General features: G+C 33.4%; 1 protein-coding gene across 1 annotated transcript; it reads right to left on the bottom strand.

Moving 5' to 3' along the window:
* Window positions 1-4,914: 4,914 nt before the first annotated feature.
* On the bottom strand, window positions 4,915-22,251 carry LOC131662226 (DExH-box ATP-dependent RNA helicase DExH11-like). Its single transcript, XM_058931947.1, has 23 exons — window positions 21,947-22,251; window positions 20,489-20,734; window positions 20,043-20,297; window positions 19,850-19,918; window positions 19,552-19,630; window positions 19,191-19,366; window positions 18,953-19,060; window positions 17,990-18,091; window positions 17,196-17,396; window positions 16,984-17,094; window positions 15,968-16,035; window positions 15,242-15,599; window positions 13,915-14,070; window positions 13,738-13,848; window positions 13,483-13,536; window positions 12,658-12,915; window positions 11,463-11,572; window positions 9,880-10,033; window positions 7,730-8,192; window positions 6,048-6,262; window positions 5,703-5,941; window positions 5,408-5,534; window positions 4,915-5,313 (listed from the first exon to the last, which is right to left on the bottom strand). Exons 1-23 carry the CDS (start codon window positions 22,079-22,081, stop codon window positions 5,101-5,103), a joined length of 4,008 nt encoding a protein of 1,335 aa, XP_058787930.1. The 5' UTR covers window positions 22,082-22,251; the 3' UTR covers window positions 4,915-5,100.
* Between the last annotated feature and the right edge of the window lie 3,535 nt (window positions 22,252-25,786).

Below are 25,786 nucleotides of genomic sequence, written 5' to 3'. Positions count from 1 at the left end.
TTCGCAGTTTTGGAGCAATAAAATGAAAATCATGCAGAAGCTCGCTTGGCCACCTTCAAGCGCGCTTCCATAGGCTCAAAATAAGGATGATAAAAATCATAAATTTGATTTCCATTTAGTTATTATTAGATAGAGAATTGAATAAGCTTTTCAATGCTTAAGACTGGGCGCAATTCGGAGTTACAGTTCTCAAATTATGGCGAAAACAAAATTTGATTTTTTCTGATACTCGCTTAGCGAGCTAATCTCGCTAAGCGAGATTGCCTAAGACAGCAGCTCGTTAAAAGGGGGCAAAAATCACATTTTAGGTTTTTTTTGGGGTATTTGTTCCCAACTCATCAAACGATCATTTTTAGGTTAGAAAACAATTATGGAGCTTGCATTTGGATGATTGGAGGTGGATTGAGCATCGAACGGAGCTGACAAACTGGGATATTTTCGGTTCATTTCTCTTCATCTTTGTGTTTTCTCTTATAGTTGTGTTTTGTGTATGTATTTAATTTGAACTCATGTATATTTATCGCCCATGGCGTTATATAAAACTTGCTTTATAAATCTGTGTTGATTGTTGTCTTAGATTTTTGATCTGTGATCGGAATTTGGGTTCCTTTAGAGATAAACTTCTTGAATCCTTATCTAGGATAATTATCTGTTAGTTTCTAAACTCTAGAGATAGATTTAGAGCTGACAATCACTTGTGTATTTGTCCTTAATGCTTTCGTGTTTGAGTGGCGTGCGAGAGATCGCCGACGCGAGAATACGGATGTTCTAGCCACTTTGTATTAGAGATAACTTAGTTGTGAGTTGATTTCGTAGGTGCTCCAGAGATGGAAACTGATGTGAGAGATACGGGATGACATAGACGAGTATTGTAGGCTGAGTATAACTGGTCAATAAGTTTAAGTTTGTGAGAAGTAGATTGTATGCAAAGCTTGATAAAACTTATCTTTCCGAAGAATGAATTCTTTTGTGTTAATATTTACTTTTTTGTTTTTATACTTTTGTTCATTCAAACCCGAGTTCGAAATCTTAGAAACTGTTGAATGGCATTCTAACGACCATTTCTATGGACACGATAATTCCTGGATAAATATTTCCAAATCTTTTGTTACTTGCCGCTATGCCCGCTTCAACAATATCACTAGCCGTCACATCGCTCTCTATCCTTTGAGAAACAGCCTTTAACAATACCTGGTAGTTCTTCCTTAAAGATGTCTCTACTTGACCAACAAATAGGAACCTTGAATCTGTATCATCTTCTAGCATAAGAATCTGCATCGACTCGTCAAAATAATTTGCAATCACTTAGTTTAACTCCAAACAGTTCACACCAAGGATAACATCAAGTTAATCCAATATCTCGCTCTAACGACAAGTCACAATCATCCTCAGGAAAACATTAGGACTCACACATAACCGGAACATCACTACCATAACATCGCCCTCCACTCCTAGATATGCGAACAACACAGGAACCTGATCATTCCCTCACAAGGACACTCCGACCTGACTGTTAGGAAAAATCTTGAATCCGTACTTCCTTCAAAATCGGACAATAACGCAGCCTTACTAACATATACACTCGTGTAATTCATGACACTCAACACCAAATATTCACACCTTAACTATCACAAAGAAGCACAAGCTTCCACTTGCTTTAATCTCACTTCTGCCAACAAGTGATTAGATAAGTAAGAAAGCACTGACATTGTTTTACGCACACGTCACTTACTAAGGACCAACACATCGACAACATTCAACTGTCATTCCATACTGACTCAACAACTTGACCAGACAGACCGATCTGCTCTGATACCACTAATGTAACAACACCCTTCTAAATCCCGTGGAAAATATAACATAAATCAGAGTAAGATATCATGCATATTAATTCAAGGGTGTCACACATAAGTCAAAAACCATAAACACCTGTCATGCTCAATAACACTTTAAATATAATTCATGTTTCCATAACTCCAACACATGCACTTTCGCAGCGGATTCACATTCGATCAGACAAAACACATTATTGTCTCATAATAATTTCACTTCATTAAAAACTTAGGTATAATGGTCAAACATCACATATTTTTATTAAAATAACACAATAGAAAGGAATACAAAGTATCCTTCAAAACATGAATCAACAATGTTCCCAGTGTTATATAATCAGAGCACGACTCAAAACCCAAAAATACTAAACGAATAAATAAAGGAATAGCTCCACTACTAATCCTTGCAAACAAAGCACCTTGACTCCTCGGTACCTGAGCGATGTCGTACAAAACATCATTCCAACAGAAGGGTGAGAATTCATATCATTATGGAAATATACAATATCGAATTCCACACACTTCAAGTATACATGTATTCAACATCTTATAAAATAAATATCATACCATTACATACACGACATAGCTCAATTGATTCAATATATCAAGTGATACAATCACAATTATCCAAAAAGCACCAATTTACACAATTAGCACACAAACACACTAATGCAATTCACATCGACACGTGGGACACCAATAAGACTTAATGCAAATGCATGTAGTAACAATGATATTCTTAGAGGATTACCCACGTCTATCATCTCTAGACTAGGGGTGTTCGCGGGCCGGTTTGGTTCGGTTTTGAGAGAATCCGATACCCAAACCGATTAAAATTAAATGGATTGGTTTGGATTAGATGTACAAATTTTTGCGATAAAGCCTAAATCGAACCGATCTGAGAAACAACGGATTGGTTTGGGTTGGATTGATCGGGTAGATAAAAAATTCAAAAATATTTTTAAACAATAACTTATTTACAAAAATTAATTTTTCATAATATTATAAAAAATATAATATTAATAGTGTTCAAATTTAAATATTTTACTAAAAATTTTTCTCTAATAGATTCAAAAATATCTAACAAGAAAAATATCTAAGATTAAGACTTTTGAATCTATAACTAGTCACTTGAATTAATATGATAATGAATGTGTTTCATAACTTTATGTTTATTTATCATATTACACTATCAATTTTCTAATAACAAATTAAAATAGCATAACTTGTCCACACACAACATTTTATTTTTTTCTTATTGAAGTTGAATGCTTCGTAGTAATTTTCATGATAATTAATTATGGTTGGTTTGGGTTGGGCTTGCGGGTAGAAAATTGAAAATCCGATGCCCGAACGGATTGTCATTGGATTTCATTGGTTTGGTTCGGTTCTTGCCCGAACTGAAAAAATATCCAACCCAAACACTATGGTTTGGTTCGGATTTACCCGAACCAATGAACACCCCTACTCTAGACAGATAACCACCAAAATAAGTTTGTTAGCTAGACTTCAAACCCATCTCCCGGTTTGGGAAAAGTCAATAGCTCCCACGGAACTACCAAACATTGCCTTTTTCTCACCTGATAAATGAATGCATGTGCAAATATCGACCAACATATGCAATTAAAATCATCTCTCAATATTAATTATACAAACATATATCTCACCAATTCATCACATATGAATTCACCACAATTTGCACAAACATGTTATCATACATACATGAAAACATTTCCATAACATCCACTAAATCATTTCATTACCAATAACAAGTAGCAAACAAAGCTCAACCATGCTATTCTCAAGTAATGACAATTCACAATATACATACATGGAAAAATTAAGTACCATGTTCATTCAAAGAATTGCCTCAAAAGCCATCCAAACATCAATTCTCAACATATACATACACACATACATGTCATTTTACACAACCATACAATGATTAAATCACTTACTGTCAACCAAACTATTTTTATTGAAAATAATATTGTGCTAGCTTTCTAATGCTTCGAACAGGGACTCTAGCGGAGTTACGGTTCAAAAGTTATGAATTTTTGAAGTTTTACAAATATTTTACTCCCAAGCTATTTCTCTAAGTGAACTCATATCCCTGAGCGAACTCTGTGATCTGCTGAAAAATGTTGCGCTGACAGAATGTTCTCTTGTGCGATTTCTTCACTCAAAATACGTTTTAACATCAATTTTTATGGGATTTAAGGCATTATAACATATATTTAACATGTAGGTTCAATTTTAAACATCAAAACATGATTCAAACATCAATTTCATGAATTTTCATTCAAAACCTAACATGTCAAAACCTAGAATTTCAATCCCCAAATCCTAACATGTTACTAACCATTGCATAAAATCATATACCCCATAACAAGATGAAGACCCACTCTTACCTTAGTTCAAAATCTTCAACCTAGGGTTGTCTCCTTCTTCTCCCTTTCTCTTTTCTCTTCTTTCTCCTCTTTTCTTCACTTCTCTTGTTTTTCTTATTTTTCCTTACTATCTTTCTATTCTTTGTTTTTAGCTAACCCTTACTAACTTAACTCACACTAATGGGCTTACTAATCCTCACCCCCACCTTTTCTCATTCTAACACACTATTAGGCCCAATTAACTATTTTTCTCATTCTCACACCAAATAACCCAAACACATATATATCACAAAACACAAAATTAATTAATTACTATATCACATAATAATTAATAAAACAAATAATAAAAAATAACTAATAAATAAAAACGAGATTTGTTGAAGGGAAGAAAATGACTAATTTATTAATTGATTTTTTTAAGTTTAAATACAAAGAAGATGATAGTTAATTTGATTGAAAATTATTTTACATTGTTTTAATATTTTATATTATAAATTATATATAAATTAAATTAACATGGACTCTTAAAATGACCTGAATCCAATATTAGTTGTTTAATGTGTTAGCTATGTTATATATGAGGTTAGCACATCTTCAAAATTGAAGAGTGACCAAAAATATCTTAAAATAAATTAGATAGGAGAACCAAAAAAACTGAATTTAAAAATTGAAAAAACTAATAACTCATTTTGATCAAAATATAGGAAATCAAAAAGTGTATTTTAGCCTAAAGTTAAAAGTTACAAAAGTCAAGAGATAATGTGCATTTTGAAGTATATAATATGCAATGAATTCATTATGTACAAAAGCATCACTTGATTTTTTTTTTAATGCGCTACACTGGAGCTCAAATAAAACACTAACATGTTTATTAATGATCATACGCCGGTAATATACAAGCTAGCTGCAAACACAATGTCACGCTTTATTGCATTAGAAGCAATTTCCATTTTTTTGCAGAGGGCAGAATTACCCATAATTGCCGCAGAATTTTTGAACTCTCGACATGTCTCATCCAACCTAACAATGGTCCTTACTATCAAACCTTCAGGAACATCAGTAAGCTCACATATGTCAGCAAAGGGAGTACCCTGCATTCAAAGTTATCAATTGGTTTATTAGTCATGCCATTAATCAGTGATGAAATTATAGAACTAAATAGTGTTATTTTCTGCAGAAGGAAACCTTTGCCCATTCATAAACCACTTCAACGAGACCAAATTTTAGATTTTCTTGGGCATACTCCTCGGGGCTTATTGGGAGCTTAAATGATGCTTGAAGTTCTCCGAGTCTTATAGCTGTTTTATACAATCTGTAACAGATACATGTTAGAATCCATATGCTGATTCCAATCAGAAATTTGAAGCTTCGGGAAGGCAAAATGATAACAGATGGCATGTTATAAAATAACTAAGGATTTTATTTGATGTTTTTCTTATGAAGACCTAATTAAATATAAATGAAGACTGCTTAAGTTTACCTATTTTTTGCTTCAGATAGCCTGCTTGTGAGGGAAGGCTCAGATGCATTTTTCTGCTGGAACACAAAAGCAGACATTAACGCCACTACTTCTTCTGGTTCTAGTTCATCGAGCTGGTTCTCAAACAAGCACTCCGTACATATCAATTCCTCTCCAGAATTCATCTCGCAAGCAACTCGGCCTTTCATTTGAACAACAAGGTCTTCATCAATGCATCCAATTTCCTTTAGAACATCTATCTGGAGAGAAAGTAAAATGAAATAGAAGTCACCATAAAATTAGTCCTAAAACAAAATATCAATACTTTTATGAGCGCAACCGAAAAAGAATATTAATGTGGTATACCCGGCCCTGAAAGTCTGGCATCTGTTGAAGTGCTTCATCCGACATTTGAAACTGGAGTTCAATGACTTCTTCTTTATGTGCTTTTATCTCTTTTGCTAACTTGAGGTGTTCCGCCAATTTTATACACCCATTACACTGATTCTGGGACATCTTCTCCAATAATCTAGTCCACTTACGGTATGTTTCCACAAGTCTCACCTCTTTCAATTTTAGATCTATAAAACAGGAAAACTAAGCAATATTAGCTTAAAGGTAAGAAACAATTGAAAATTTTATTTGACTTATCTCCTCATGCAAGCACTTAACGTAAGTATCTACAAGAGCTTATAATAATTTATGATATGTTCATAAGTTTTTAGCTTATTTTGATAAGCTCATAAGCTCTCCTCATCCACCCTTAAATTCAAATTTTTCAATGAAACATTATATTTTTAAGTACTCGTGAGATAAGTTTGCTCTCGTATAGTTAGGCTATTTATCCAAAAATCTACGCTTCTAAATCAAAGCAGATAACTGATAGAGCATTGAGACCTCTTATCAATCAAGTGTGTGAAAGGAGGTAGCAACACAAGGGAATTAAATAGAGAAACATGTAATTGTTAGTAGTATAACAGAATTAGTTAATTAGTTGAAAGGGTTGAACATGTAATTGTTAGTAGTATAACAGAATTAGTTAATTAGTTGAAAGGGTTGAACATGTAACTGTCAGTAGTATAACAGAATTGGTTAGTTAGTTAATTGGTTAGAAGGGTGGTTAGTAGGAATAACCCTATAAATGGTATAATTGTGGTAGAATGAGGAATTTTTTCAATTGGAAATTATATTGGGAGGTTGCACGTTCCTCAAATTGCCTATAAAGTGTTTCATTGAAATTCAATAAAGATCCATCCGGCATAGAGGGAAATTCCCTACTTGGCCATTATTCTTGTTAATTCTCTGGCTTTAGTCTAATCAATAACCAAAGTACTAAAATTGAAGAACACATTACACCTAAATGAGGATTCAAAACACCTAAGCTCTAGAAACATCAATGTTTCCGATGGGAGAGATTTTGTTATATTTATTTGACCGAAAGATGGATTTTATAATAATCATGTATCCTCAATGCTTTTGCAACTTTAACCTGCCTCCTGCAAAACCTTGTAAAAGTGATGGTATCCCTCAAAGAAATTTAGTATGATACTTTATTTTTAGAGCAATGCTATTTGTAGCGAATAGCAATCATCACGAATTTCACGAATATATGTCTGGTACATATATATTTGCATGTAATATCTGAAAAACCCTGTTAAATTATTTAATTTATTTAAATAAAATTGTAAAGGCTAATTAAATGCCTTTATAATCCACAACATAGCATGTGTGTTGTCTGATAACACACATCATCATTCTAACCCACAAAAGCATGACTACACGTGCTTCCATCTATTCAATCTCCCCTAAATATAAACTTCTAAAGAAATACTCCTCCCTAATTTGTTTGTAAATATTATAAGAAAAAACAGCATGTTGTATACATTTGTTTTTAAATTGCCATTCGTGAAATTGTCGTGAATAATCTTTCGCGAGAATAAGCATTTCCCTTATTTTTATTATTTTGAAAACTTTTCTTTGGCCAAACATGATCCACTAGTTATCTAAAAAAAGTGACACGATTGATCCTTAACTAGAAATGGCAATACCTTTCACAGGATCCAGAGCAGGAGGATACTTATTTCCATCTGATTTCAAATCCTGGAGCAACTGAACAGTCTTTGCGTAAACAGAACTGCTAACATCTTCAAGAAGTCCAACTTGGTCAATCTTAATTTTGCTGCTACATATGCATAGAAATTCTTTAATATCGACTTCACGAACTTCATAGCTCATTCCACAAGCAGAACCACGATGAGGGAATTTGATGTTGACGACACCTTTTCCTTTGCGAGCAGAAACAGATGTAGTATATTCATCTAAAATACCACGTCTTGATTTTGGCATTAACAAATAACCTTGGTCAAATGTATTGCTTTTGTCCTGTGATTTCCCACCAACTGAAGCATTTTCCACTGGGAATGGCAAGTCAGGTCTAATCACAAAAACAATGTACAGTTTACTATTTGTAGGGGGAGTTTTCACAATCACTGCAAGCAAGTGGTCCTGGGCCTGTAAATCAATTAATTTTGATAAAAATTAAGCACAATTAATGAGTTACGGATCTACTATTAACTAAAGATTCAAACTTTTAAACAATACATGAGCATGTATAACTCAAGTAGTACACCTTATCTATGGCTGAAAGTTTGTCAAAGACCAAGGACCTTGGTGTTAAGTATTGAATACTAGAGAGCATTTAATTTTGCATTGATTGAAAAATGGCATTGGAGGTTAAAGGTGGACAATCTATATGGACAAAGATCCATAGGAGCTAATATGGTAGCACAGAAGTCTTTGGTGGGAGGTCGGAGGTCGGGGGGTCTATTTGGTAGAAGGACATTTTATCTTTGGAGGAAACAATTACATGTTTTCCACAAATGCTGTTAAGCAACTCAATTGAGAAATCCTTTGGAAATAGGAAACTATTTCTTTTTGGCATGATAGTTGGAGGACTGACTTATTCAATGGGAATTTGAATTGCTAAATGAACTGCAGGTACTATCTACAGTAATTTGAATGTATGGAGTTTCCTAGAGATAGAAATTGGATAAAGGAGGGAAGTATTCAATCAAGATATTGTATGAGGGACTTTTAATGGGAAAACCCTCAACCCAGATTCATCATTTTCCAAATTATGGAACAAAATTATGCCTCTAAAGGTAACAGGTTTTGTCTGGAGATTGACATAGAATAGAATGCTCAAAAGAGCAAATCTGGTGGACCGAAATCTAGTGGATGGATATAACTTCAGTAATGACTATAGGAGTCACTTCTTACAGTTTCAGGGGTTGTTGCGAAGCAGAAAAGAGTTTTGTGATGATTGGCAATCTATAGTTGGTGGTCTTGTAATCAGGTGTCAAGTCAGTCTCCTTGGATATGGAAAAGATTGTAGAAATGACAAAACTGAAAGCTTCTAGTAGGCAAAGTGCAAGATTATTTGGCTTTAGATTCCTTGTATGATATTGCCTTATAAATTCTGCTGCTTGTTTGGGGGCTTCTAGAAGCTATGGCAAGTAGCTTAGTTTTTTAACTTTTCATTTTGTATGGTGTATACCGTTGGGTTTTGAAATTAGCAGAATTGTGTACTTAGAACTAGAAGAACAAAAATAATAAAGAATTGAAAAATTAAAGTTTTCTATGATCTTAGAATTTGGACTTGGGACTAACTCAGCCACACATTAACCAGCTTGCAAGGTGAGGACTACGCGGGCTTTTACCTCAGCCATATCTTTGGATGATATGAGACTCTCAACACACCTCCTCATGCTTAGGAATAGATATCTGAAGCATGGACTAATGCAAGAGAAATAATATGCATCACATAACCCCTTACATCCATGCCTAGACATCTGGAACAAGAATAAATGTGGGTGGAATAACAAAGATCTTGGCCCAATAGAATATCTAGGATAGTTCTATTTTTATCTTAGAAGTTGAGTTTGGGTCTAATTCAACCTCACAAAATTGGCTAATAACCTGCCGCAACCCAATCTCTACTCGATTTGGGACTCTCAGCATACTTTCTCATGCTCAGGAATCGACATCTAAATCCTGGACTAATGTAGATGGAATGACATGAACATAGAGCCTTCTAATCCTTCAAATGTTAAATTAACTCCCAAAAATCCCAATGGCATGTCAAGTGCTACCTCTATTTCCTTGGATTGAAATGTGAAAAATGAATACAAGAACTCACTGATTCTGATTTTATTACAACAACTCTTCCAATATTGAGAAATGATTGAGCATTGGGAGACAGCAAAACTGCCTCTGATATTTGGCTGTTGTATTTCTCGGCTTCGAAATACAAATCATAGTACTCTTCAATAGTTGCCTCGCCCTTTATACATCTGAATGAAAAAAACAGCATGTTTGTAAACTACAGACAAGTATTCAGATTTATAAAGAAAAAATAAATTAAATTAACACAGGTTGTACTAATAGCAATCCTTCTCATTATACATCATGAATTTTCCAAAATAATCACGGTTTGTAATAACAGATCTCTTCAAAAGGATCCCTCGATAATAAACTTAATCTGATGTATCATTTGCAGAATAGCCCTTCTTGGCGGATGGCTTACTAATAAAAGAATATTTCAGCTATACTAGCTAAAGCCCATGAGAGCTTGCTGTATGCATTACCCTACACTAGCAGGCCCCTGTAACTGACTGTCAAAGACAGTTAGAAGAGTTGTGACCACCCTAGCAAACAGCTGGCATGTGTCGGTCAGATTTGGTTTAGTTACCTGCAAGCACAGGTCTATAAATATGACCAACCTCAGTTGTAATTATTAAACAATAAATATAACAGGAATTACAGTCAAGATTCCAAGAGAAACATGAGCAATATTCACAATTCTATCACGAATCTTCTAAAATAATCAGGGTTCCTAATAACCAATCTCTTCAAAAGGATATCTCATTGGTCTGAGGATACAAGATGCTTAATCTGATATATAATTTGCTGAATAGCTCCTCTTGAAAGGTGGTTTACAGCAATGGTCTACAACTGCTGCTAGGGAATTTTCTTCAAGAGTTGATGTTTTATAACATAGGTCCTAAAGAACTTGCTTGTGACAACCAATCGGCTTTTCATCTCTAGTCAATTCATTTTTTTCATGAGAAGACTAAACAAGTAGAGGTTGATTGTCCCATTAAAAAATTCTCTCAATCAACATCAAGACTTCATTTGTGAGCTAATGATCATATTGCTGACATGTTTACTGAATCTTTATTGGGTCCTAGGATAGCTTTCATATGTAATAAGTTGGATGCATCTAATATCTATGCATCAAGTTAAGGGGGAATGATGGTTATGATTACGCCGTTATTCGTTCATCTTCATTAGCCTCTCATAGTTCCCTTGGCTTGGATGCCAATTTGATTCTGATATTATGGAATCATGTTTCTCTTGTATGTATACTTATAAATCTCTTGTGAACATGATTAAGTGAAATATTCTGAAACAAATATTTCCAATTTCCAATCACCACCATATCACAGTTAAAATACTACTTTCGTATTGTCTATAATTATCCAAAAGCTTAAAATATTAAGTGAAAATTAATAAATGGTTTTATATCTAAAGATGTCTTTACTTCATCTTTGTATCACATTATGTGAACATTAGACCACTCACCATGGTATCATTCAGGAACTGCCAAACAGCTAAAAGTATGAATGAACATCATAATGACAGTAAGATTGTATGATAAAGAGAAATTAACTTAAGCCTGAAAAAACAATATTGAAGAGAAGGAAGGAGTGAATGACATACTCAATAACCTGTGTAGGCTGATTAAGCTTTCGCTTCAAAAGCTGTTGCATTTCTGGAAGTTTTTTCTGAGCATGGAATTCAGCAAAACTTCTTTTAAGCATGTCCTCTACCTGCAACCAATTTTTTGGCACAATTTGGTCACAGTTCATCAAGAAAGTTAAATATTAAACGACATTACTTTATTTACTTATAGAAGCTAGTAATAGGTTTTTCACTACTTTGGTATGGTTGAGGCTCTAATTGCACTTTAATTTGATGGTATTTAGTGGTTTACTGAATAGTACATTGGTACAAAGATGAAAGTAGTGTTTTAGTGAATATGCCAAAGTCATGTAGCATATGTTGCTGGTAGTCAATCTTCATAGTCTAAGAATGGCAATTTAGACAGCACTTGCTGTGGCTTAAATGGGAACATGCCAGAGACAAGTGTTTCAAATTTTATGGTCAATCAGATACTGGATGCCAAATCCACCAAGGCACTAAAACCAAATGTTTGTTTCTCTCCCAAACAATGCCAGCATCTGTTGACTCTCTCACAAGCTTACTTGGCTGAAGCAACAATGCATAAGCAAGATCAAGTTGACCCTTCCATATCCATCTGTATGACTCTCTCTCTCTCTCTTACCAAGTCGGTCAGTTTTTAACTCTGACACTTGAATCTTGGATTCAGGAGCTTCTTCACATACATCCTCTTCGCCGTAGCAACCATACTACCACCTGCTTCACCATAATATGATTTTGGGGACCGGTTGCAGCACTCTGTAATCCACCACTAACTACATAGAGATCTACCAGCTTCAAAGTTTTCAGAGTTAAACTCCAAGTTGGGTTCTCTTAATTAATACCCTCCACCCAACTTAAGGGGGGAGTTTCAGGATACTAACTGTTTGAGTAATAGACTAGTTATGAATACTTAAGTTAGTAGATAGTTGTGTGTTTGTATCTAAAACCATGTGGGACTCCATATGTAAATTAATTCTTGAGGTTTCCTTTTCTGAGTGTTAATAAACAATGAAGCTTTTTCTCCTCTCTTGTTTGCAATCCCATTAGATATTACCCCCCCCCCCCCCCCCCCCCCCCTCATTGGAAAGAAATTTAAACTAACCCCAAGCAGCTCCTCTGCTCATTTATTCCATTATTAATTATGGTATCTTCACCCCCATTATCATAATATTTAGAATGATTAATATCACACCTTCAATTCTTCAACTCGAAGAAGATGCAAGATCATAATATAGGTTAGCCGAAATTGAGATTCAAGACGAGTTGCACTTCCAACAATAACATGTTTTAAATCACTCTCTTCTGGGAGTTCGTCGCGACACATCAAAATGACAGTACCAATCTTATCAAGTCCTCTTCTGCCAGCACGACCTGCCATTTGAGTGTATTCTCCTGGTAGTAACTGCCTAAATTCCTTCCCGTCAAACTTCCTTACAGTGTCAAAGACTACCTGCAAAAGAATTTAAATGCAGTCTACGTTAAAAAAGATTATGGGATATCAAAGATTTCTGTAGTATTTTTATTCTAACATAGCTTTATTTATCTACCCCTAATTTCTCACTGCATTTCTTCTTTAGGTTTATGTTTCAAATAGCAGTTATAACTGCTTAACTGATTAGTTAGTTATTTAGGTGAGACCCTGGCTTCACCAACTCTATAAGTTGGCACTCTGGTATTCTGTGATACATCTCCAATCATTTCAAGACAGAAGTTTTATTTCTGTCAAGTTTTCTCGGGGTTTCCTTTTTTCATTACAAAAGCAAAGAACACTCCCTAATAAAAAGAAATAAAATAAGATCTTAAAGTTAACCTGAGACGCAACATGAACCATAGATCAAACCTTTCAATCAATGCATTAACAGTCCCTATTAATAGTCTAATGATCAGTCAAACAAGCAGTCATGGAATTCATCAGTTAGGCTAATAAGTTCAGAATTTAATTAGACTTAGTTGAGCTTTTTAAAAAATACTTGAAATGCATCACTTATTTTAACTGCAGCATTTTAAAGAGACTCACCGTTCTAGCAGGTGCATTGACTCCCATTGCAAATGTCTCTGTTGAAAACAAGACCTAAACAGTATATGAGTCAAGAAGCCATTGCATCAATCTTAAAATATTTTAACAACCCAAAAGAGGGGGGAAAAAAAGTAAACCTATTATATTCGTATTCGAAATAAAAAACAGTTTGCTGCATTTTTGACACGGCTGGCTAAAATCTGAGAACCAAACAAAACATGAATGTCATACAACAGAATAAAAATTGCATGTCACCTTGATAACACCACGGCAAAACAGCATTTCAACAACTTCCTTTACAATTGGAAGAAGGCCAGCATGATGAACTCCTATCCCTCTCCGAAGAAGACTTTGGACTCGAACAACCTGTATATAATGTAATTAAAAGCCTAGCACAATCGGACAAATGCTAAGCTATATTTATGAACTAACCTGTGGTAAATTTCTGTCGGATCCTTTCAGTCTTGAAAACGCTTTGTCACAGAAAAGACGGATCTCACTTTTTTCTGAGCTACTAGTGAGGTCAGTTCCAGTCATGCCATCAGCAGATTTATCACATCGATTTTTAGAAAAACAAAATATAACCACCTGTTCTCCCAAATCAAAGTTTCAAGTTCACAATTAAGATTTGAAAATAATAACGATGTATTGGTTCCTAAAAAAAATAGAAGTTTCCAAACGTGTCCCTAAAATTTGTTTCAATTGGATCCTTAACTTTTTTTTCAGTGATCGAATAAAAAGTGTACTTTTTATTCAATAAAAAAAGAGTAAAAAAAAGAGTATTGGAAATGCCAGAACCAATGAAAGTTAAAACACAAATCAGCAATCAGTTGGGTGGTTAATTAAGTTATTTATAATTGTTCCTCAATTGAAAATATTTGTACTCATAACTGTAATTCCATTATATATATGGTGGCTTCTACGAGGGTTCAATTAAGTCCTTCATCGGTCAACCCATAACAATTAGATTTAATCAATGGTTCAAATTCATCAGGAAAAATTGAGAACATCTACACACTATCACCTACAATCTAACACTACTTCTCCTTTATCTGTCTGTGTGGCTATGTCTGCTACTCATCATCTTTTTCAGATCATCATAAACACGGACTTCAAGCAAACAACAAAGTGAATGAAATGAAATATCTATGCAGCAAAACTGATCCCTTCCTCTAACAGTTATGTGTGTGACTCTACATATCTTTGTAAGAACCATAAAAATAAGAACAAATAGATTGTAACAACAATCACAAGTAAATCTTTTTCTCTCTCTCCTTATTTGATTTATTCTTATTTTCATTTAATTATTTAGTCATTTTTTGGTGGGATTGGTTTAACAAATGTTTTCGTATGTTTGAAATTCTGGCTAAAAATTTTCCTGGGTGTTTTGTTAGAGAAATAATATATGGGGTTTCCTTTATTTTATGAATTTTTATTACGTTTTTAATAATTACTGACTGTAGTTTTTGTTTTTAAGAAATACTTCTCCTTGACTTAGTAGTTTTAATTTGTCAAAGATTGTTTGATTTTTGTCATTGTTTGAATTTTGGGTTCACTACTATTAATGCCCCTTCCCTGTTTTCTCTTTTCCTTTACTCCTCTTTTTTTCTCATGTCAGTTCGTGCGGTTATTTATGTGAAAATGGAAAGAGGTGGGCAAGATTGTGTTTGGAAATTCTACATGTTCACAATTTTAATTTTAATGAATACGGACCATTGAATAAAGCTAATGTATATAGCGCAGAACATAATCAACTTACAGGAAGTAAGGACTTTTTGGAGAGTTTGTTGATAAGCATCAACCACATTGAAGCTTCTGCTCTCCATCTGCTTTGGCCATTGCCATTATTATGATAGCTGCCGCCAGTTCCAGAGAAATTAGTTCCATGCTGTTTCGCTCGAGATGTATTTTCTCGTTTTTGAACACGAGCATTGTCATGACCTGCTGAAGCCCCTGGCTTTGGACCAGAACTAACACCAGCAGTCAAATGTTTTTTTCTTGAAGCATCCTTAGCAGCTTTCAAACCTTGAGGCAGAAATATTTCCCTCTCACAAATTTTGAATAATTCTCCAGAGTAAAAAAGGCAGTGCTCCAATGGGACGGGTCTTTTTGTTGTCCTGATTGAATAATTGATCAATATAATAGGAAAAAACAATGACAGCAGGAATCACCAATGTTTTTTCCTTACATTGTTCCTCCAAAGGTGTTACCAACCTTTACAGTACTTGAGAAAATAACTATTTTTAGAATGCTCTTCAGTGTTTGAAAAATTGAAAGAAATCACAAGTTAAAGAGGAGGCCCTAATAGCCTATCTACGGTAGTAAAAAAACTCATAAAGGCATACGAGCATTGATGAAAAGGGGCACAAACTGCACTCTGTATTATTGCAAAAGGGTCGGATGTGTTGAAATAAATTCCACCGCTGGTAATACATTCAACTGCTAATTAGCCCTCAACAGACTCTAAGATAAATTCATAACTCACCCCGTAACCCGGATTTCCTTTTGTTTTGTCCTGCCAATCCAATCGGCAAATTCAATGGTATTTGGAACCTGCCAAAATATTAAAAATTATTGATTAAGCCAATATAGTTTTGCTGCGATAGCAAAAGTAAAAACGGAAGGCATAACCTAAAGCCAACAGAGATAGGCAACATAGTAATCATGTAAAGAGATATTGCCAAAGAAAAAGTAGTCTTAATATAATATGACTATTGAGCTTTCATAGCATCAAAATATGACTAAGACAAGAAAGAAAAAACTAGCTGCTCTGATGCTCTGCTCTTAAAACAAGTATTAAGAATACATGTCTCAAAATTTGGGTTGGGCCTAACTCACCCCTACAAAACCGGCTTGTAGGGTGAGGATTGCCCCCACTTATAAACACAACACATGCCATATTTCTAAGCAATGTGGAACTAAATCCACCCCTTCAAAGCTAACACAATGAAGGTGTTAGGGGCTGCAATGAAGGCATGTCAAAGAGCCGCAATTAAGGCGACTGGGGGCGGACCGCCATTAAGGCGGAAAGTCCAACATACCCCCTCACGCTTGGGCCTCAATGAGCCCGAAGCGTGGACGATGCGGGAAGCCTAACAATGGATCTAGGATAGGCTCTGATACCATCTCAGAACTTGGGTTGGGCCTAACTCACCAGTCACCCCTACAAAACCGGCTTGTAGGGTAAGGATTGCCCCCACTTAAACACACAACACATGCCATATCTCTAAACAATGTGGGACTAAATCCACCCATTCAAAACTAACACAATGAAGGTATTAGGGATTAGTCCAAAACTAGATTCCTGAATTTCAAATAATTAAAAGCCAACCTCTTTTTCAGTTATTAAAATTTCATGAGAGAACTGTAATGCCTTAAGTGCTTAGAGTTGCAGAGACAAATTCAGCATTGGCAGTATCAGAATCTGATTATTTTTTTAATGCAGAATCAAGCAATGCTTTTCTCAAGTAAGTAGGATATCACCACAGAAGCAACTAATACCGTGGCAGAAAGGAGGATGATATTGATGTGTCTTGGAAGCATGATAATTACTTCTTCCCAAACTACTCCTCGTTCTACATCATTGACATAGTGCACCTCGTCAAATATAACCTACCACATTTATAGAAAAAATAAGTCAGCTAATCAATATAGCTGCAAGAAATTCATAAGTATAGTCCTTTTATCGTAGAGGAAAAAAGCAAGTTAATTACCCATTCAATGTCTCGAATTATATCTGCACCGCGATAGAGCATTGATCTTAAAATTTCTGTGGTCATGATGAGACAAGAAGCCTCTGGCCTCAAGCTTACATCACCGGTAAGAAGCCCGACATCAAACTTCCCACAAAAATCTCTATATTTCTGATTGCTAATGGTTTTAATTGGAGCAGTATACACAGCTCTAGTGCAGTGCTACATGGATGAAGTTCAAACATAAATTTATTAGTAAATTCAAAATATTCCTTTATGTTCTGCAGTCAAATTGATTAATAGGAGTTTTATTATATATATATATATATATATATATATATATATATATATATATATATATATATATATATATATATATATATATATATATATATATATATATATATATATATATATATATATATATATATAAAGGATAAAAACTTACAACATTACAAGATTTGGTCAAATTATCATGAGGGTAGTGTAATAAAATTAATATTCCCGCAGTCTCATTATAAGCGTCATTTAAGGTAATGCAAAAAATTTAAGAAAATGATTAATTATGTTGATTGCTATTGTAAAATAAGGAGTTAAGACAAAATATTGCAAAAGTATAACATCGCAATTATTGAAGCAGTAGAAAGTAGAACTAGTGGAGTGGCTAGGTGAATAAAAAACTTGAGACAAAGAAATATTCCAAAATTGACTGCAATGATACTGAGCAATATGGTCCATGGTTTCATGCAATTGCACTACCCGAAGCAAAAAGGGAGAAATAAAGACATTGAACCAGCACTCAAAAACTCACATACTTTTGATGCTAGGGCAAATGCATATTCAGCAACTACTGTCTTTCCGGCGGATGTGTGAGCAGCCACAAAAACAGATTCCCCCTTTTCAAGATAATAAATAGCCTGCATTCATCATTTAAGAAGGAAACAAAATAAAATGTTTATATCAAAACATACGGAAGTCGTATATCTAGAAAGGACATCAAAAGATAATTCACTATTCTTAGAGTTTGGGTTGAGTGTCTAGCTCATCTCTAGAAAACCGACTTGTAAGGTGAGAGTTGCCCAAACTTTATAAACACTGCACAGGCCACATCCCTAAGCAATGTGGGATATAAAAGGATACCAACTTTTGGTGTAACCCTATTTTTCTTCCAATTTTACTCTTCATGTGAACTATTTTGTTTACAATTTTACTCTTTATCCAATCAAAGAGGGGGGAAAGAGAAATAAAAAATTAGGACAAATTGGCACAAAAGCGAAGGTACAATATATTGACTAAGGCACATAAATGCTAATAATGACCATTCTAAAACTAGGGAGGGAATCATAAAAAATTAAAAGCTATTTAGAACAGGGATATCTGCATATAATACAACAATTTTTTATCAGAGTAAAGATGAAATTGAAGTATGAAATGACTAGTTTAAATCAGAATGTCATTGGTAGTTTCTTGCAGGTTGCAGCAGATAAATATAGACTGTAGGCCTCAACCATCAGTCACTTACTTGAAAACCTCCTGGTGACATTGTCACATATGTAGAGGGTAATGCAAGTGTAAAGATCAGTTTCCACTTTCCAGCCCAGAACAGAAATAGCGAAGGGAAACATTCCAACATAAGTGTTATTATTCCAAGTTCTTATTGTGTCAGATCTATGAAACAGTCATTATATACCTATATTTGTAGCTTCAATCATATGATATTGAGTATGGTCTCGAAGTACTTGGATGACTAATAAGTAGATGATTAGCAAGGTAAATACCTCCTTCTGAAATGCATCCAATTCGAAAGGAAACTCTAGTGCCATGTCAGGAATAAGTTCATGAAAGCGATCAGCAATTTCTTCGCTGGCTTCGAGCTTAGCCCAAGTCTGCCAAAAGAATAGCTTTCCTATCTCAAGCATTGCCACAAAAACAGCAAGAAAATAATGATGTATAACAAGAAAGATGAAATGTGCTTTTGAGCCCAAACCATGACAATGATGTTGCATAACCACTTACTAGCTTTTTCTTGTGTCCGACTTCGCCACTAAATCCCTCCAAATGCAGTTTTGATCCTTCTGAGTCAGCTGATAATATATCATCAAGTGACATTCCACTCTGGCTAGCTTTGCTGGATACTTCGGTCATATCAACTTCAGCTTCCAGCGTAACAGTCTCCACTTCAGATAAATGACCTGAACAAACAGCATTGTCATTAACCACAAAAGAGGTGGAAAAGAGTTTGGTTTAGTAAAGACTTGGTTCCAAACTTGCAGGGGTTTGGTTCCTTTGATTATACGGTAACAGAAGGATTTCCAAACTTAAAATATTAGATGAAAAAACAGCAATTCTCAAAAAGTTATAAATGCAAGTCAAGTACCATCTTCTTCTTGTTCTCCAACAGCATCCGCTTCCCAAGCCTTCATGAATAAGTCGTCAAACTGTACAGACAATCCACTCTGCATTCCAGCGGTCAACATAAGAAAGAAGATCGTGTATATTTATTTGATTAATAACCAATATAATCAAGCAAGCACATTCTTAAATTGACAATATCCCTGATATTAGCAGTAGCACCATCTGGCATAGTATTGAGGGTTCTAAGATGCAAACTAACAGAATATAGACCGAAATAGCTTTCACAAACTTAGATCTAGAAAATGCCAAGGTTAACTGACCGAATTTTCATCTAATGAACTCTTTGGCGTATTGGCATCCTTGTAAACATTCCATGACAATGGATACCGCTGCAAATAAAATAAAACAGACCTTGCATGAGATGTATCATATTTTGAACTACGGATAGGATCGAACATAAAACAAGTAGTACTTTTCCTCATAAATGAATAATAACTAAAAGTAGAAAATAACCTTGAGTGCACCAAGGTCCAATCCTTGCTTTAGGCTAGGCGGTATTGTCTGCGCAGGGCCACCATTTAAAATTTCACGGACCCATTCACCATTAGTAGCACCAGGTGGAAGAGTTCTTTCTAGACTTTGCGAATCATCCAAACCTCCTGGACGAAAAGGGCGATTGTTGATGCTTCCCCTAACAAAATCCTTCGCAGAAGTGCGTGGCAATGGTCCAGATTCTACAGCTCCTGATGATAGATCAGATACACTCACCTAATACAACATTATAGGCACCGGTGAAAAGGTGACAAAAATTAATTAAGAGCAACTTAAAACTGAGTCTGTTCTAATTTAACCAAATCTTTCCAACAAAAACACAGAATGTGCAGGTTCATTTTGTTGTATCAAACAAAATGAACCATTAATTGGAACACACGTGTATTACACACAAAAGCACCTCACACCTCCTCAAATTTTGGCTTCCAGGTTTCTTTCACTGGACGTCGAAACGGAGGTTCCCATATTGGAACTACCACAGTTCGCGGCACTGATGGCTCAAGCGGAACTTTAGCCCTGTCAAACCAATCAAATTCCCACTGCCTCCCAACTTTTTCTGGTGCAAATTCATCTGGATCCAATCTCGGCTGGAGATAAGTCTCTTCTATAAACTTCGTTATAGATTCAGGTGTCTCTCTAGGAAAGGCAGGTGGCTGAAACAAGTATGCAAAAAATTATCAAGAACAAATAATGAAACCATTGTAGTCAAAGGTCTGAAGGCAAGGGGTACAAAAGGGTATAAGCCCAGCCATCGAACCTTGGTAACCACAATGCTAACAGGGTGCATTAATACAAATGTTAATCGTGTGTTTCGGTGAGTGTTTTCCAAACATCGGTTTTGAAATAAATTTAATTCTGTAAAATTTATTTGGTTAAAATTGAGCTGTTATAAATTTGACGTGACGTTGACGTCATTTATGTTTGGATTTTTTACTTTAAAAGCAAATTTGATGAAAATTTTGGCTAAATTTATTTTAACCTGATGCAAACTTACTTTATATTCTATATTGTGTTTACTCAAAAACAAAGTTTAGAAACAAAATTAACCTTATTTTAAAATAACAAAACATCTAGACTTTTATCAAAATCATGTTAGATTGGATTCAAAATAATTTTGAAGGGATTGAGTTCAAAAAATAAAATAAAAAACATGCTATGATAAAATAATAACCACTTATCAGTCTTCGGTAGTTTGTACGCTTAGCAGAGCCGTCTTAAGTTTTCAGAGACCCTCAATAAGTAAGTCACGATTTAGCTGTGGCAAAACAAATAGAGCCTTATTTTGTCATAGTTTAACCGCGACAATTTTTTTTGTATACAAACCGCAACAAATATTTTATGAGGTCTTTTTTAGTCATGGTTTAACCGTATTAAATTTTGGACCATGTGCGTTAGCACACTTTGCACGTCCTCAAAGACGGCTCCGACACTTAGCACAAGCAACCTAGGGTTTTGTAACTGAACATCTGAATCTTGAATTTCACTACAAATACTCTGCTTCAGTAGTTCTTTTATACTGAATCACCAACTCTTTTATATTTCTTACTCTTAGTATGAAATTGAAACCAATAAACCAGTCCTCTGTAGAAAACCTATACCTATTAGTACTACATATAACAAATTGAAAATTCTGCATAATACATTATTGAATGTGCTGAAAAATTAAGAAAGAAAAGGAACAATTAACTACTCAATTGAGCACATGGAAGGTAACAAAAGTAGAATATGCCGTTCAAAATTGAATGAGAAAAAAAATCTATATTAGGTTGCAATTCGAGTGATAGTGTGTTGAAGAAGATGACAGTAAAGATCCAAGAAGCTGAAAATGGAGTCATATAGGTCAACAGCACAGCAGAGGAACTGACCAGAACGAAATCGGGAATGGACTGCTGCGGCTTGGGACGTTCCACCGTGGACAGCGGCTCCACCCTGAGATGGCCGCTGTGGCCGGAAAATCCGACGCGGAAAGAGAGTTCGTTGGATACTTTGATCGGATCCATGGAGGAGCCACCACTGTGTTGTTTCGCTTTTCTAATTCACCGTTGTTTACTCTTTCTGCTCTGAGTTTTTATCTTTTGGGAGAAATGAATGCAGGGTTTTGATTTTCGCGGGTTTTGGGTGAGGTTGTAAGAAGGTTAAAAGGTATTTTTACATGAAATTTACATGAATTAGTTTCATTAAAATTAAAGTGAAGCGTAACTGAACAAGTAAAGTACAATCCGGTGGAAAAAACAAGTAAAGTACATTTTTAAAATATTTCAATTTTAACTATTTAATTAATTTGTAAACAACATTATTTGACTATACTTTTTTTATAATGAACTATTGTTTTTGTTCAAGATAAGTATGTTTTATTTTATTAGTGCATTATACTACTCAACAATTTTTATCAAAAAAATATATGTACTTGATAAAGAAATTTACTCAAATTAAATTAATTGTTATTATCAAAATAACTTTAGAATACAATCCGAAATAAAATAGAAACCATTGAAAGAGATACTAAAGTTTTTATTTTTTAGAAGTGTTTGGAAATTTATTTATTTTCTGAATTTTTAGGATTTTGATTAGAGTTTTTTTAAGTTGGTTAGAGTGTTGAGAAAAAAATTATTAAAGAGATTAAAATGGTTCAAATGTTTTTCAAAATTAAATTTAATTAGCTAAATTGCATAAAATTTGTGATTCAATTTATTAAAAAAAATTGTGCCATGTAGTTTAGTTCATATGTTTGGTATCTGACCTTTACGATGGATTAATTCAGGAAACTAATTTCACCGTTTATTTGTGGAATTTCGTTTAAAGTTTGAGCAAAATTTCTTATAGCTTGTCCAAATACAAAAATTATTTGCGCTCATTAGTATTCGAATCTAAAATCTTCATAAAAGCGAACTCTTAAAATGCAAACCTTTATCATTAGACCAATTGTGTTTATGGTGAAACTTTAAACTTTAATTTGAATCTTGTCACAAATATAAAAGGAGTTTTAAAAATATTATTTTTAAGAGTTTGAATTTGCAACTTATTTTCAAGTTAAGAATCAAAATGTAGTTTGTCATTATGATAAAATGTAAGTTGTTAAAATATATCATTTAACTAACCGTCTACTCGTGCGATGCACGGTAAATGTTTTTGATTATTTTTAATTACTTTTTTAAGAAATAATTTATGTACTTCATATTGATTGTTTTTCCTTTAAAAAAATCAACAATTTAATAAATAGTATTTCATGAAAAAATTAAAAAAAAATATTTATATGTTTTTAAAAAATTACAAACTATAAAAATATAAACAAATTCTTATATAAATCTATTTTTTACAAATAAACTTATAGTATATATGTAAATAATAAAATTCAAAATTAAAGTAAAATATGATAAATAAAAACAGGGGAAAATAATAAATAAATGAAAAAATATATAACTAATAAATATAAAAAATTATAGAAGGATAAAAATTGAATAATTTAATAAATTAATAAATTGAAAATTTGAATTATATAGCTAACGAATAGTTAAACTCCATAGCAAATAATTATATTTTCTTTAAAAATAATAATACTATTAGTGGAAAAATATTTTTTAAAAAATAAATAAATTTAATTTTAGGGGTTAAAAGTATTTTCTTTCACATAAGTAAATAAGTGGTGGTGGTAGAGATAAGAGAAGAATAAAGTAAAATGAAATTGTGATGGTGATAATGCGGATACACAGATATAAAATAATTATTAATTCTATAATAATATAATAATAATAACAATAATAATAATAATAATAATTCCTCCCAAAATAATAATAATAATTAAAATCATTTTTTTAATAAGAATCGTTTTTCAAATTATAAAGGGAGTAGATAATAAATTGCAAATGGAGGAAGTGGTTCGGTGATGGTTTATTTTCTTTTTTATTGACCAACAAAATTGAAGTTTGTCTGAATAAATTGGTAATATCATTAGAAGAATTAAGTCTCTAGCATGTAAATATTGCTTAATACATAAGCTTTATTATTCTTATTTGGTTAGAAAGAGCTAGAGACTTTTGCATATTCATTGAACCTATTTGTTTTAAAATTCTGGAGCTAATTTATATATCTTGCAAGAATAAGGATCCACTCTATTTCCTAAAAAGAAATGGAGGGTCCATTACTATAATGTTGTGTGCATAAAGTTAAATAAATAATAAATATGTGTCACATATCTTAAAAATACGTGTAATATACACACAAAACTATAGTAATGGAAAAGAAATGGAGTTAAAGAAATGGAATGGATTCATACTCATCCTGCAACCATGTGTGGTATAGCCTTCCGCCAACTTGATACATCCTGCAACCATGTGTAAATAATGCTTAATCCTCTAGCATAACAAAGCTAATAATTTCATTAGTAATAAGAAAAATAGAAAACCACATATTTTTATTAGAAAGATTAGAGAGAAAATTACCTAGCATAATAGAAAAGTTGGAGATCAATTAAAGAGACTAAATAGGAGTTTTAAATATTTGAAAAGTTATAATAATATTTAGAACTTGTCATTTAGGAGAATGGCTCGATGGAGTTGTGGGGTTAAATGGCTTAGCATCATGGAGTTGTGGGGTTAAATGACTTCGTGGAGGTTTTTTTCTTTGGATAAGTTGGAGCTTGAATGACCTCTTTTTTTTCTCTCTTTTTTTAATAGAAAATTATTAGTTTGTTATTTATTTAATTATTATTAATATTTATTATTAATTTTGGAGGGAAATTTGGTGGAAAGAACTTCTAGGATTATAATTTAGTATGATATGATATGATATGATATGATAAATTTTAGAGGGAAATTTTGGTGGAGAGAACTTCTAGGATTATAATTTAGTATGATAATATAATAATCTATAATATAAGAAAATTAATGGTTGTGGAAAAGTAAAAAATACTCTTATTTGATTTTTTGCCACCATATTAAAATTGTGGTTATTTGGTCTTTGTACAATAAAGTATTTAATTTTATTATTAAAATAATACAACTCTCATATTTTATCAAATTTATTAAATCTCTCTCCATTCTCTATTTTTTTTTCTCATTCATCACTTTCTCACTTCTTTCTTCCACAAAGAAAATATATTCTTGACATATATAATTTTAAATACGAAAAAATGGTATTTATGATCCAAATATTTTTTAATCAAAAATGATATACGGGAAAAAATCTACTATTGATCTAAATATTTTTATATACGAAATTTACTATTGATCAAAATATTTTTGTAAATGATACCTAAACAAAAATGAAGTCTGTATACGGGAAAAAATCCATTATACATCTAAATATTTTTATATACAAGAAATGGTATTTATGATTGTGAGATATTGGATCGAATTCTAGTATTGTCGAAGGGTAGCTTCTTGGTTCGACAGTTCGACAGAGTTAAGCATGAAGTCGAAGGATTGTTCTCATGCTGGTGTCGAAGCGTGCATGCTGTAGTCGAAGATGGGTTGAGCATGCAGATGTCGAAGATGCTAGAGTTGTTATCATGTTAAATTAGGTTTTAGTGTTTAAACCCTAATTTGTTAAGTTAGCTTGTTTATTAAGTTGGCTTGTGTAATGGGCCTTGCTGAAAAAGCCCATTAGTTAGTATGTTAGGTTTTATTATAAATAGCATACTAGTCTCTCATCATTGCCAAGCTGCAAATCCTAATTTGGGTGAGAGAGGTTATTTGTTATTCTTGTAA

The sequence above is a fragment of the Vicia villosa genome, linkage group LG3 (assembly GCF_029867415.1).
Source record: "Vicia villosa cultivar HV-30 ecotype Madison, WI linkage group LG3, Vvil1.0, whole genome shotgun sequence".
NCBI lineage: Eukaryota > Viridiplantae > Streptophyta > Magnoliopsida > Fabales > Fabaceae > Vicia > Vicia villosa.
Note: the sequence above shows the minus strand (reverse complement) of the source record. Positions and strands in the feature narration are given on the sequence as shown.

Excerpts from the sequence above, each read along its gene's own strand:
- LOC131662226 (XM_058931947.1), bottom strand. The coding sequence starts at position 22,081 with ATGGATCCGATCAAAGTATCCAACGAACTCTCTTTCCGCGTCGGATTT. Across the intron at positions 20,735-21,946 it reads CCATTCCCGATTTCGTTCTG|CCACCTGCCTTTCCTAGAGA; the intron begins GTCAGTTCCTCT and ends TACTTGTTTCAG. Across the intron at positions 18,092-18,952 it reads TGGATGCATTTCAGAAGGAG|GCTATTTATTATCTTGAAAA; the intron begins GTATTTACCTTG and ends TGATGAATGCAG.